This window comes from Vidua chalybeata, chromosome 7 (assembly GCF_026979565.1).
Source record: "Vidua chalybeata isolate OUT-0048 chromosome 7, bVidCha1 merged haplotype, whole genome shotgun sequence".
NCBI lineage: Eukaryota > Metazoa > Chordata > Aves > Passeriformes > Viduidae > Vidua > Vidua chalybeata.
Window position 1 is genome coordinate 5,335,353 of NC_071536.1, and position 13,566 is coordinate 5,348,918.

Below are 13,566 nucleotides of genomic sequence, written 5' to 3' on the forward strand. Positions count from 1 at the left end.
ACCTGAGGGCGCTGAGGGGGAGTTCGGAGGAGGGAATGTGATGCAAGTGAACTTGAGGGTTGTTTGTTGGCGATAGTAACTTGGAAGGCGCGTGTTTAGGAGGGTTTTTTATCCCTTTACCCGTGCTGGGCGTTAAGAGTTGAAGCTGTCCCCTCCCTTCCCACACGGCCCCGGCGCGCGGGGGGTGAGGGGAGGGCGGTGTCCTCGCGTCAGGCGGGGCCCCGCCAATGGCGGGAGGCCACGCCCCCGGCCCGAGCCACGCCCCCGGCGCCCCGCATTGGCCGCGCTCCTCCCCCTGAGGAGCGGGGGAGGCCCCGCCCCGCCGCGCTGCGTTTTAGCTGGGCGCGGACTCTTCAAGAGCGGCAGTGTGAGCCGTGGCGGGCGCCGTGCTGTGCGGGCTTGAGGCGGCGCCGGCGCGGGTGCCGCTGCGGAGAACCCGCCGGACGCGGAGGCAAGCGCGGGGCGCGGCGCGGCGGGGCGCCGTGAGGCGGCGGGGGCACGCAGGGGCCGGGCGGCGGTTGGTTCCCGCGGCGGGAGGGGCGGGTGCGCATGCGCGGGGGTGGGGGCGGGGTGGGGGCGGGGCGGGGGTAACGGTCCGTGCGCGCGGCGGGGCGGGGCCGGCGGCTCTGAGGCGGGGGCGGGGCCGCTCCGCGCCCGCCCCGCGTGTCCCAGCCGGGATTTAAACACCGGCTGGAAAGTTGCCGCTGGCAATCGGCGTGTGGCCACGGCCGCGGGTCGCTGTGCCTCGGGGGCACCCTGCGCGACACTTCCCGCACTGCGCACCGCTTACAGAGCTGGACACTTTAGATGGAATGGTTAGCGAAGCTGTGGGGAGCAGCTCGGATCCACATCCTGCAGCCTGCCTTGAGAGTTCCTCTGTGCTCCTGAGCTAGACTTCCCATCCACTTTTTGCAAAATGAAGCATCTCTCCCCTCAAAAATGTAGCAGTGACTGAGGTATTCCGAACCTACCCCTCTCTAATAGGAAACATTAAAAATGGGAATTTTCAATTTCCAATTTGCAACGTGAGCTAATTAAAAAAAAAATCCAAATTATTAAAGCGTGCCTTTTGTCAAAGGGTAAATACTTCCTTTTTGTGCTAGTTTAATAAAAAGAAAATACTAAAAATTACACTGATAAATGTACCATCTCAGAAAGCAGTCTGTGTGCTTTAGGACTCTCCTGCTGTATTGGGCCATCGTTTGAAATCCTGGGGAATATTCTGAGGAGCTTAAATTCCAGTCATCTTAATTAGTGTCTTAAGAGCCGAGTGGGTCTCATTTAACACCAGGTTTTAGAGCCTTCTCCTCCAAGGCTGAAATTCTAAAGTGTCACGGAAATGTTGATACGGAATTTACGATGAAAGATACCAGAAGGTATTGCAGATATTTATGTTAGAGACATATGTGCAGCTTTCTTATGGAGGCACCTGTTATACCACAAAAAGCATTTAACATAAATTAAAAATTACTTCGGATGTTGCTTTGCAAATACGGTGTTATAGACTGAACAAGAATTAGTTGATGATGTGGTAGTAAAATTGGAAATTATATTGATTCTCTGTTCAGATCAGATCTGAACAAGGAGGAAAACAAACATGTTCAGATATTTTAATGAGTCGTGGATATTACCATAAATTGGTACTGATGAGTTCCACTTGAAGTGCCTTCTTTTGGATGTTTTTTATGATTGAAACTTTGAGTGGTCTGCCTTAAATGGAGATCTCTTAGTGTTCAAAGAGAGATCCTTTTGTGGGGGGGATGGTGTGCTGTATTTTGGTGGTTTTTTTTTTTTTTTTTTTTTTTTTCCAAATAGGAGGAATTTGTGCTTGTATCTTCTGGGGTGTACAGAACACTAGAGTGTTTTGTCTGGATAGTTGTGCCTGCACAGTGAGCGCTGCTGAACTTTGAGACTCCCCACATAATCCTGTTTGGATTTATGGGTTTTTTCCCAGTCTATTAATAGAACAAAATACTAAAATGCTTAAATACACATCATGAGTAACTAGTCTGCTTTTAAAGTGAGAACAAAAGCTGCCTGCTGAAATGATTTTTTTTTTTCACTCTTAAAGGCTGGTCCCAGGTGTGTTATTAGACTTAGGCTTCTTTCCTTTTCCTTTCATACTCCTAACCAGGACATGCCCAGTGGGACCAATATCTTTTTTACGGTCGCTGCTGCAAACTATTCCGTGAGAAAATGCAGACTGTGCTGTCAAGCTGTTCTTGCTATTCTTAGAAATCACTACAATCCTGTAGGTTTCCCAAAGACTGGGAGGGGTAGGTAAAGGCTGAGGGATGCCTCCCACCAGGCAAGGCTTGCAGAAGCTGGCCAGGCTCAGGTCCCGTGCGCTGCGCTCGGCTGAGGCAGTGCTGCAGCAGTGCCTGCCTGCCAGAGCACTTTATTTTTGTCCAGTGATTATCAGGAAGGCTGCCCAGGAGGAGCTGGGGATTACAGGACAAGCAGCACAAAGCTGTAGGAAACCAGGTTTTTGGCAGTTGTTTTGCAGTTTGCTTTTCTAGCTGCCCTCTCTTCTGCAGGTTGTCTCTAAGAGGCCTTAAAACAGGTTGAAATACAGTACTTTTGAGCATTCTTGCTGAGATTAATTTTGAGTGTTTCACCAGAGACTGTCTGCTGTCAGGGACTTTGCTTTGCTTTTCAAATGCCATCTATGCAAGGAATAAACAGTGGAAACTGGCTTATCTGAAACACTGTTTATCTGTGAATAAGCTGGAAACAGTCATATTAATTTAAAATGTTGTTTGTAGGCTTCTGAGTTTCAAAGCAAAAAGAAATAATTGTGAAAATCTCCTCCTGGTCTTGAGGAATCTCATTATTAAGAAGAAAATTTCAGGTGTTTATGATGAAGAGAAATGACTCGATTTACAAGGAGAGAAGGCTGCTACAGAGGAGCTTTAAAAAGCCTCATGCGAGTGAAGTTTTATTGTCATTGGAAACGAAAAGATCACAAACAAAAAAGTCCACTAAAAGACAAAGCAATCTTCCCCCCAAGCAAAAATCCCCCAGAACACTGTCTGCAGTGTTGTGTAACCAAAGTGATAGTGTTATGCAAGGGGGAGAAGAGTCAAAAAGTGAAAGGACTGTAAACAAAAGCTGGGAAGGGAGGGAGTGCCACCCTGTGTGCTGGGTTGTGGCTGGGTTTTGTTGTGTTTCTTTTAAAAGGGTGCTGCTAATCACAACATGAAGACACTAGTTTCAGAATTTAGGCAAATTCTGTTGAAGTAAGCCTGGTAGGGAAAGAGTATAAGGAAGAAGTGTCAAGGGAGGACAAAGAAATCAGCAGAGGGAGAGGAGAGGTAGAGGAGCAGGAGCCACTGGGGGATTAGGAACCTGTAGCTGCAGTGGTGGAAGGGAGCAGGGTGCAGGTCTGGCTGTGGTAAACTGCAATTCCCAGCTCTATCCTCCTGGATAATTAAGGCATTAGGGGAGGATAAGCATAAAGTCATCAGTTTAAACATCAGTTGCTTTACTGTGCAACTGTCTGGTACTTGTTTCTTCCCTTCCCCAGTACTTATTTAATGCCACTTTTTCTTTTTACAGTACTGTTTAGCCTTTCAAGTGGAGTGTTTATTCAGTAGATGAAAAGCAAACTGTTTGCCAGTTTAGCAGAATTTCAGCTGTTCTGGTTGTGAAACCTCAAGTAATGCTCGATGCAAAAGAAATCTGTCAAATGGTTTACCTATGACCTTTTCCCAGAATGAAAGTACTTTTCTGGTGTACCATTTTGCAGTACTTGTCTTCCCTCCCTCTTTGCCTTTATTTTTTCCCCCCTCCAAGATAGTACGTTTTGCTCTGGAAATTCACTTCCAATATGGGTGGTATTAAATAATTTTTGCAGCTTTCTGCCAAAATTAAATAAAATGTGTAAAAATGTAAATTGTATAACTTTTGTCAAACCAAATACTTGTACTAAAATTTGTTTATCATTTTTTTGCAGCGGGTACTTTGTTTTGCTTCTGTACCTATGACATTTTTTGTGTGTTTGTGGGTGTGTGAACTTCCTGGAGAAATGCCAAGGGCTGGACACTGTGGCAGTACCAGCTTTTATAAGTTCTTTTTGATGTCTCTGTAGTGAGATGAGTGCACCTGAGTGTCTCACACTGTCTTCAGGGCAGAAACATTGTATGAAATTTCCAAGTTTCTGGGTAAGGGATTGTTAATTGTGTGATTTCCCTCTTAAAAAGCATTTTACTTATTTTTTAGCTGCTTTGTAGTTTAAGCATACTTGGTTAGGCACTCTAAATGAGTGATTTGTCAATGCTTTTTAGTTCAATGTTTGTGTTCCATATGAGGGTGTTTTGATTCTTCCCCTCCTTCCCCTAGAAGAGTTACAAAGAAGTCCCCCAGATGAAAAAAAAAATGGTAATGATATTCATTGCAATTTTGGAAATTTGAAACTGTGCCAAAAGGGTAAGTGGTATTTGAGGGAATGTGATGGAGTTAAAACACAGCACTATAAAGTTTTGTGCTGCCAGTTCTTTGAATAATCTCCATCTTCATACAGGTATGTGATCCACATCTCCAAAGTACTTTTTTGCCTAAACAGCTCCACTGTGTGTGGATGTTTCCTGGGTTTCGGGAGTAGCAACCTGTGCCTGCTAAACACTCAGACTAAGGGAGGTGGATGGTACAGTTGGAACAGTTATAAATACATTGTTAGGTGCATGTAGATACCAGGCTGATGGTGCTCTTCTTGGAGAGCTTCTTGGAATTCTCAGGGAGAGATCAAACACAGGGGCTCCTGAGCTCACATTAACCCCACAGAGGAACTGTTCAGTTCTCTCCCCTTATGTTTTAGCCAAGCACAGTTGCTCTGATCTGCTATAGTTATTTGCCATTATGTAAGGGCCAGGGAGACATTGGTGTCTGAATTCACACTCCTTTGGATTTACATATTTGCAGGCCTGCTAGCTTTTACAAAAGGAAAGACACGAGTCAGCCAGGTGCTGAGAGCATTACTGAATCACTAGAGCCTTTAGGATTTGGAGCTCCAGCTCTCAACAGTGTATTCTAGTCTGTCTAATCCTAGAATGGGGTTCTTCCTGAACAGCTGTCCACTGGGAGGACTTTGTGCTGAGCTCCTCTTTAGGCTGAAGTTACTGGCTTATTTATAAAGGTTAAAATCCTGGGGATTTTAATGATATCATTTATGATTAGCAGTAGGACCACCAAACCTGGTCCTAGTGGGACCAGGAGGGTGATATGCAGAGATGAAAACCTTCTGGATGAAGTACACATGGAGCAATGAAAGGTGAATAAAGCACACAGAGAGTGGTAAGGCAGTACTGGAGCATGTGGCTCTCTATGTTTTGCTTCACGTTTTGAGGGTTAAGGAGCAGGTATCCAAACTGGTATTTCTCAGCTCCCTAGGTTCCCATATCTATCTCACTTTAATGTTTGCACCTTCAGTGCAAAAAACCTGTACTTATAAACAAGCTAAGGCTTCAGACAGATCTCTTCTTAAGCTCCATATGTGGCAGTCTCAGAATCATTGAGCCCTTATGGGATCTGTGCATTGAAAGTTGCTGAGCTAGGCAGTTGCTGTGGAGATCAAGGAAACTGGAGACATTAAAAGGAGGGCAGTGCAAGTGCTGCTCACCTAGTACACAGTTCAACAGAATTTACTGTAGCATTACTGTGCTGCACTCACTTTTGCTACTGCTCTCATATGGTTTCTGGTTTTGTCTCCAGTTTCTTAATGAAGAGCTGACAGGAACTTACCTTTCAGGCTTCTGCAAGCCATGTTCAATTAAATCATTAATTGGTTTTATTTAACCATCTCCTAAACAAAGCTCTAAGTATGGTGAAAGTGATTCCTTCTTGGAGTAGATACGGTATGACTTGGCAGCATAGTTGCTGACAAGAAGGGGTGAAGGTTGACATTGGTCTTTTGATCCCAAAGTCTGGGAGCCCTTTGTTAATTGGCAAGCCACAAGCAAAAGGATTTGTCAAGGAGAACTGTCATTTCTCGATTTGTTACGAAAAATAATCTGTATGTATTACACAGACAGTGCCTGATGAATAGAGTGGTATCTAGAGGCACAGGAAAGAATTCTTTTTTGGTGGGAGACTTCAGAACTTAGTTTTCTATTTTGAAAGCATTAGCCTTGTTGATTGGTTTCTAATGTGTATTTATAAGAACATATAATAATTCATAAAATGCTTTCTTTATATAGATTTACAGTAAATCTGTTTCTCACAACAGTGCCAGTCACGTTGCTCAAGGTCATGTTTTTCAGTTTGGGCAAGGTTAGATGACAGACATGAACTTCTTGGGTCTTATTTCTCAGACTGATAGAATCAAAAATGAAATGAGGTATGAACAGTTATTCCCCTGAGATGTAAAGGCTTTCATTGTGCATGGAACAGCCTCTGAATGAAATAAAGAAAAAACAGAAAGGGTGTTCTTATTTGACTTGGGAGGCAACATAGTCTGTGTTCTTTAGATAACGTCCTTTTTTATGGAATTTTTGAATGATGTTGAGAGAATGAAATGTGTAACAGAGTTGTTGTATTTGTACTGTGTCATGAAAATGAGGAAATTTACATGGCCCATGTTATTTTCAGGTTTGCTGTAAACTACCTACCGTAGCTATAATGACACCAGCTCTCAGAGAGGCAACAACAAAAGGTCATGGTATCCACTTGTCACCTTCTTTGTCCTCTAGAGCTATGGAGTCTGATACAGCTTTGTGCATGGAAAATTCCAGGGCAGTGGAAGAGAAGATAAAAGAGGACTCCATCGCACGGATTACTTGCTCAGTCCTGGGGTTCCCCACTGCTGAGCCCAACCTCAGGAATGATATGTTCAGTGTGCAGCATTTTGGTTCCCCACCATCCTCCAAGTGCTATCAGTCTGTCTTGTTAATGAGTACAAATTCTGCGTTTAACAACAAAACTGGTAAGCAAACGAAAGCAGGAGAGCCTGGCTGCTCCAAGATGAGAAAGTCATTACATAATGGGGCTGACACATCATTTGGTCATATTAGTCATTCAGAACCTGAGCAACAGGTCAAAGGGGCAGTGTTTTCAGAGACCACATCTCCGAACTTGGCAGGAATGCAGAGACTTTCAGGTTCAAGTGTAACTGAATCCAGTAACACAGAAGAAATGCAACTTTTAAATGGTAAATGGTACAAGAAGAATGGGGTTTTGGGTAGGGCTTTGGAAGTCTGCACTGAAACAATAAAAGGGGATTTATTACACCAAATTCTTCACGGGCCTTCAGAAGGGATTTTGAGCTGCACCCAGGAGGAGGTGTGTGCTCGCTTACTCCAGTGTGTCACTAAGCAACAAATGGAAATCAGTCGCGCCAAAAGAACTCAGAAGCGTTTACAAATGCTCCTGGCAAAGCATGTTATCAAACACTGTGATCAGCAGCTGAAATGCTTTGTGAAACATCAGCTTCAGAGAATGAAGGTTTTCCATGAGCCAGCTAGATTTTTGAGCAATAGCTCCCTCAGATGCACTGAAGGTTGGCCGGAAAACAACACAACTACTTCGGAGAGTAGTTTGAGTGTGGATGTACAGAACGGAGTTAGCGTCGCACCGGGTGAAATCCGTGGCTTTGCACTTTCTACTGGAGGGCTGCTGTCTCGCGTGGAGAAGGACCTGGACTCTGATGCAACATGTAGCAGCTCGGATGAAGATGGTGAGGAACACACTGTGGAAGCGTAAGTGTTAAATTCCTGCTTCGACTCATGTGCTTCTTACTTATAAATCAGGATGGAAGGGTCTAGACCTGCAGATTTCATCTTGTGTGAGTAACCTCACTCAATAGATAGTCTTACTGAAATCAGCAAGACTGACAGTGTGAGCTGGGTTTGGCAGGAAGTAAGAACTTCTAATTAATGCATTTAAGGAGCAGTTGCTTTACTAGAATTGCAGAGAACTAGAGTTTGTACTGCACTCTCTCAGTTTGCATTACATCAATACTGCTAATACTTGAATGGTGCTGTAAATCAAATAGTGATTGCTGTAAATACTTGGGGCCAGAATGAAAATAATTTTAATTTTACTCTGGGGTTATTAAGAATTAGTCAGTATTAGGATCTTGAAATCCACTATGTTGTGATGAAGAGTAAAAATTAAAAATTATCATCTGATGCAGGTATCAAGCCATCCAGTATTTGGTGATTGTTATATTGAAAAAGTTTGGTTCTTTAACTTTTAATTTTAAAAATATTAATTTACTTCCTGAAGTCACTTTGCAACTATGAATGTAGCTAGCAATGGAGGTTTTATTATTGCTGGTATCTTTGTCAGGATGAACCAGAGGGAAATTCATATCATTAACTTGTAGTGTCTTACGTTGGCAGGAATCCTGTCAATGCAAGTTACAAATCAGTGGTGGGTAAGAGAAGATGGTAAAATTGCTCTCTGATGACAGTATAACCTTTTTTCTTTTTTTTTTTTTTAAAACCTGTTAACTTGCTACACTGTTAACACAATCTCTTCAGTCAAGAAATTTTAGAAAGCAGTGAAAGGACAGCTGCTTTCCTCTTCCCAAAGCTGGAGAGATGAGCATGTCTTAAGGTTTGTTGGATATAATAGTCAGGACTGTGATACACAGAAGAGAGCTGCACACAAATGCAGCAGCTTGGTGGGAACTTCATGATACCCACGTTTCTCATGGGCTCTTACAAGCTAGTCAGGACAGGGTTTGTGTTTACTGGTCTTTCCTTATACCCTCTGCTGTCAGAGAGTGTCTAGAAAAAATAAATTAAAAAATACTTAAAAACACTTACTGCCCATTCTGCTTCCTGAAAAGCATAATGCTCAGAAGAAATCAAGTAAGCTTCTGAAACTGGAAGAGCTTTGCCCTGTTACATATTTATAGCTTCAGTCTAACAAGGCTGTATCAAATCTCTGCTGTGTTCTGCTAAGCTCTGTAGGTCTGAAAAACAGAGGAGAAAATATTTTCATTTTCTTTTACGTATTATCAGAATGGTAAATACTATGGTGAAGTCCAAAGCATAATGACTTGCCAACTAAGTTAGAAACACCTTAAATATTTGAGTTTGCAAAATAATTATTCTTTTGAAATATTTTAATAAAAAACATCATTTGGGCTCTCCCCAGCATAGGAGAATCCACATTCTTCTCCTGATAGACTTGAACTTCTAAGTAATATCTCTGTTCTAGGATTCTTATCTTATGATTACATGAACTGAAAAAGAAAACTCTTGGAAATTCCAGATTCTTGAACGGTTGTGGATAATGTAAAACTTGGACCAAAGTTTTGTGTGATGGTTTTCTTTATTCTTCCTGCCAGGGACAGTCCTTTACCTTTATTCCTTCTTGTGGCTTTTGGCAGTTATCTTTCCATTTAAGGCTTACTCAATTTACTTTGTTGCACTGATGAAAAAATCCTCAGAGGATTATTAAGTGCAAACCCATTACATTTGGCTCAGGAAATCCCCAAGCTGCTATTGCTGGGAGCTGAGAGAATGTTCATATTGCCGGAGAGGCACTGCTCCCTCCATGCCTGCACTGTTGTAACATTGTTATCTCAGCTATTGCTGGGAGGCAGGAGAGCTGGGTAAGATGATCTGTAGTCTGACTCAGTGTGGCCCTTTATTTTGAGTTGTTTCCTTATGTTCTTACTGAAGAGCAGTTGTTCAGCAGCAGTGGCCTTGCTACGTTGGCAGGGGAGGAATCACTGGCGTTTAGGTGTGCTGCTGGGCCAGCAAGCTCAAAGTACTGCCTGATTTAAGCGAAAGACTTGTCTGTGTGCCTAGGCTGAGGCAATGCTTGAATTAGCATACAGTGAGGACAGGCTGTCTCTTATTTGAATTTATCATTATCTTCAGCTCAGAATGTATTTCTTCATTTCTCCAACCTTCCTAAGATTTGCTTTTGGGGCTAAAATGCTGCCCTTTTTCTTCGAGGTAACAAAGGTAAATCAGTTATTTACAGGTTCAGCTGGTGAGATTTGCTGTTTGCTGAGCCTTGGCGCTTTAAGGCCTTCTGGATTGCCTTTCGTAGGGACAAAAGAAACAAAGTTAATATCTATTTTTATTTCTGATGAGTGGATTTATATGCTTTGAATTGCCTTTCTCTCCTTGGGAATTTGCTATAAGTGCTTTCCAGAAGCAATAGGATCATGTAGGTGAGACAATACTCATTTCCTCACCTGTATGGAAATTTTTATTTTTCATAGTAAGGGCTTTTACTCTGAATTCCTCTGTGATAATCTTCATAATATGTAACTGTAGTTACATTAAGGTTCAAGTAATGTAGCAATGAATGGAAAGAATGTTTTGGTTCTGCCCATATCTCAGTGTACTGATTGCATTTAACTTGAGGGTATAATCACGGTGGTGACTGATCATTGTTGTGACTGTGGTGTTTCTCATTCTTTTTGTTGGGAGAGGAGGTATCAATCCAATGTGCAAGGCAGGGAGGAACCTGCAGTAACCATGTCTGCCTGGGAACAGTCTGTTTCCCATCAGGAGGGAGAAGTTGATTCCAGCTCCAATTCCTCATGCTACATAACAAACCTGGAGTTATTTTTAGTGTTTTGAACCTGTTCATTCTCATTATCCTGAAAAGAGTTTTTCCCAATGAGTATTGACATAAGCTCTTCTGAGCTGTATCTCAATGCTTTGTGGCTCAAGTAAGATTGTCTTTATCCATCTATTTCAATACCTTTGTTGTTCAGTTGCAAATAGCAGTTGTGAGATATTTAAACCATTGTTGCTGCATTACATAGATTCTGTCCTCAGGACAAGAGAGATACTTGGTCTGCTGGTGAAGGCAATTCACCATACTTAACAAACTTCTCTAGTTCCTAGAGTAATTGGAAAGGCTCATCTCATTTCAAGAGTTTAATCAAAACATATTTTATTCTTTTCAGAGTCTACTAAAAAGAAATATGAAAAAACAGTTGGCTGTCTTCAGGGACCTTTGTCATTTTGCTGCTACTGTCAGCTCATGAATGTCTTTAACCTGTCAGTTTTCATAGTGCCACATTTCCAGCAATAATTTTTGGTGTATTTGAGGACATTCCATCCTTTGGGCATAGGAAATTCTCTCAGGGGATGTGGTAGTCCTTCTCTGTAATTTTCCAAAGGCAGCTTTTAGGTGCTGCTCTCTGGCTCACTGTTAGGTGTTAGAAACCAGAGCAGAGAGAGTACCCAAGGAAGGCAACACAAAGCTGACCATGAGTAATTCCTTTAGGGATTCATAACCAACACTTGATTTGCAACATAGACAACATTTCACCAGCTGAATTTACTTGAAACTTGTTGATCTTTGTGGTTCATGAAGATGAAAGATTATACATAGAAATAGTCATAGATTTCAGACAAGGTGAATTGGATGATGATGTGAGCTCAAAGGTTTTTCAGTAATACAGCTGCACTCTGGCAGTAGTGTGTATCCTGCTAGGCCAGCTTCTCATTCTTATTGATGTATTTTCTGTCTATTCCTGATGTAGTAGGAAATACAATGTGTACCACAAAGAACTCTGATGCTCAGATAGTCCTTTGGGAAACCTTTAAAGTTGCAGAGTGCAGAGTTTTGCTTCTATGTACGCTACATGTGTGATCTTCCAGAATCAAAAGATACATCACTGTGGTTCTTTGAAGAAACAGCTGCTCACTCCATCAAACAGTAGGACATGCATCTAATCGATTAGACAGAAAACCTGCTTGCAGTAGATTTTTCTGCAAAATAAGTAGCTCTTTCTACTCATGACAAATCCTGTGCCTTGTTTTCCCAGTTCTCCTTCCCCTATCCAAATACAATCCTTTTGCATCATTTGGTGGGATTTTCCCTCTGAAATGTTTTCATGCTTTTCCTTCTGATTTCTGAAAGACATGTTTTACTGATTATCCTCCAGCAACCTCAAGCCTGACGAAGACTCACTGTTATATTTTTCCATGCCCACAGGATTTGTTGTGCCTGGAAACTTTTATAATGAATGTGAAGAGATAGTAAATCTTCCTTTTCTTTTTTTTTTTTTCTCCTTTATTTTTCCCCCTTAGATTGCTAGTTGGAAAGAGAAGATGGGAAATCTGCTTTTAGTACAAACATGTGATGGGGAGGGGAGCATTAAGGCAGAGAAAATACAGGAAGAAAACATTATGACTAGTATCTCCAGATCTAATCTTTTTGTTCTAGATTATTTTCCATTTTTCCTAGCATTTTTTTCTTGTGGCTAACTGAGAAACATCAATGCAGTTCTGCAGGCCTGGCTATACATGGCACTGCTTAAGGGACAGGGTTTATTGCAAGTCTTGGAACCACGTTAATAAAGGAGGCTGTTTGTTTTTGCAAGGTCAGGTCCTAATTTTCCACACTGAGCTGTAATTTCACTTCATGCCTGATATAAGAACTGAATTATGAGTTTGGGAAGGGGAGGAGGAGTGTCTGCCAGGACAAAATGCTGCTCTTAGGCACAAACCCCCACTTGTTTCCTGGTTTTAACACCTTTTTAGTTTATAAGTCCAGGAAATGTCTTATTTGCATAGAAGATTAATATGAGGGCTTTTGAATAAGCATAAATTTATGAGTGCAAATAATATGCTGATGTAAGAATGTTTTATATGTTGCCTTTTCAAGAATTCCATTTTCTCAATTCTTGGCTCCTATCACTAGGATGTGGGAGGAGAATGAAAGAAAAGATAGCTTTACATTACCTTCTGTTTCAACTCTCAGGATACATGCATTATTTCAGAATATATTTAACCTCACTTGGTTGTGTTTCCATAAGATGAATTAATAACTTCTTCAGGGTCCCACGTGAATTTACTGTTGTGCCTTAGAGATCTCACGTGCAGGAATAAAAACTTGCTGTTGAGCAAGACTTTGTTCTTACAATACCAGAGTAATGCTCTTGTTAGTGGAGATCCTGATTTCTAACCTGTAATTACGTTAATATTTTTGCAGCTGCTGAAGGCAGACTGAAAGGTTTTAGTGAAAGGCAGAAGGTTTGACAGGTTTTAACCTGCAAGGGAAACTTGGAGCTGGGAATCTCAAATCTTTTCAGTTATATGGGTGTTGAATTCATATTAAATAAAAACTTGGCATTACTCTTCTTAATAACTTTTTAATAGACAGTCAAGATAGCGTAGTAAAATAGCAAATCTAATAAGCAGGCACATGTGTATGTATATATAACCTTGTATGCTTAATTAAATTGGAGACAAGAAGAATTTGGTGCTTGATGTCAAGTGCTGATTAATCAGTGTTTTATGGCAAGCTTTTTTCTTTCACTAAGCTGTGAAATGTGTTTTAATTAAAGTACTTGTTTATAAACAACAATGAACTCTCTTTATAACTTCTTGTAAAGCAAGGACAGTGTTATTTTGGTTTATAGCTAATGCTGATTTAGTGAGAATCTACTTCAAAGGGATACACCCAGTGCCTTTGAAAATCAGCATACATGGGCCCCTGATACAGGAAATAATTTAAGTGCTTTCCTTTTCATATGAAGTAAAAAGTGTGCATAAAGGCTTCCCAAAATAGGAATGCTCTCCTGTAACAGGGTTTCATTCATACTGCTAAATATGGGTTAGAATGTGATGTTAGATGTTGCATTTA

General features: G+C 41.6%; 1 protein-coding gene across 9 annotated transcripts in view; it reads left to right on the top strand.

Moving 5' to 3' along the window:
- Positions 1-30: 30 nt before the first annotated feature.
- The window catches only part of KANSL1L (KAT8 regulatory NSL complex subunit 1 like), a 61,646-nt gene continuing 48,110 nt past the window's right edge, over positions 31-13,566 (top strand). For 4 of the 9 annotated variants that reach the window (XR_008431720.1, XM_053946995.1, XM_053947000.1 and 1 more), the window contains exons 1-2: positions 3,946-4,163; positions 6,586-7,691. Coding sequence is in view for 8 of the 9 variants with exons in the window: in XM_053946995.1 (XP_053802970.1) it covers positions 4,095-4,163; positions 6,586-7,691 (1,175 nt within the window). In the remaining variant the exon portion in view is untranslated. Of the gene's footprint in view, positions 452-645; positions 957-3,943; positions 4,164-6,585; positions 7,692-13,566 lie in introns of those variants that run through there. The other 5 variants (XM_053946998.1, XM_053946997.1, XM_053946999.1 and 2 more) reach the window with 5 other exon arrangements.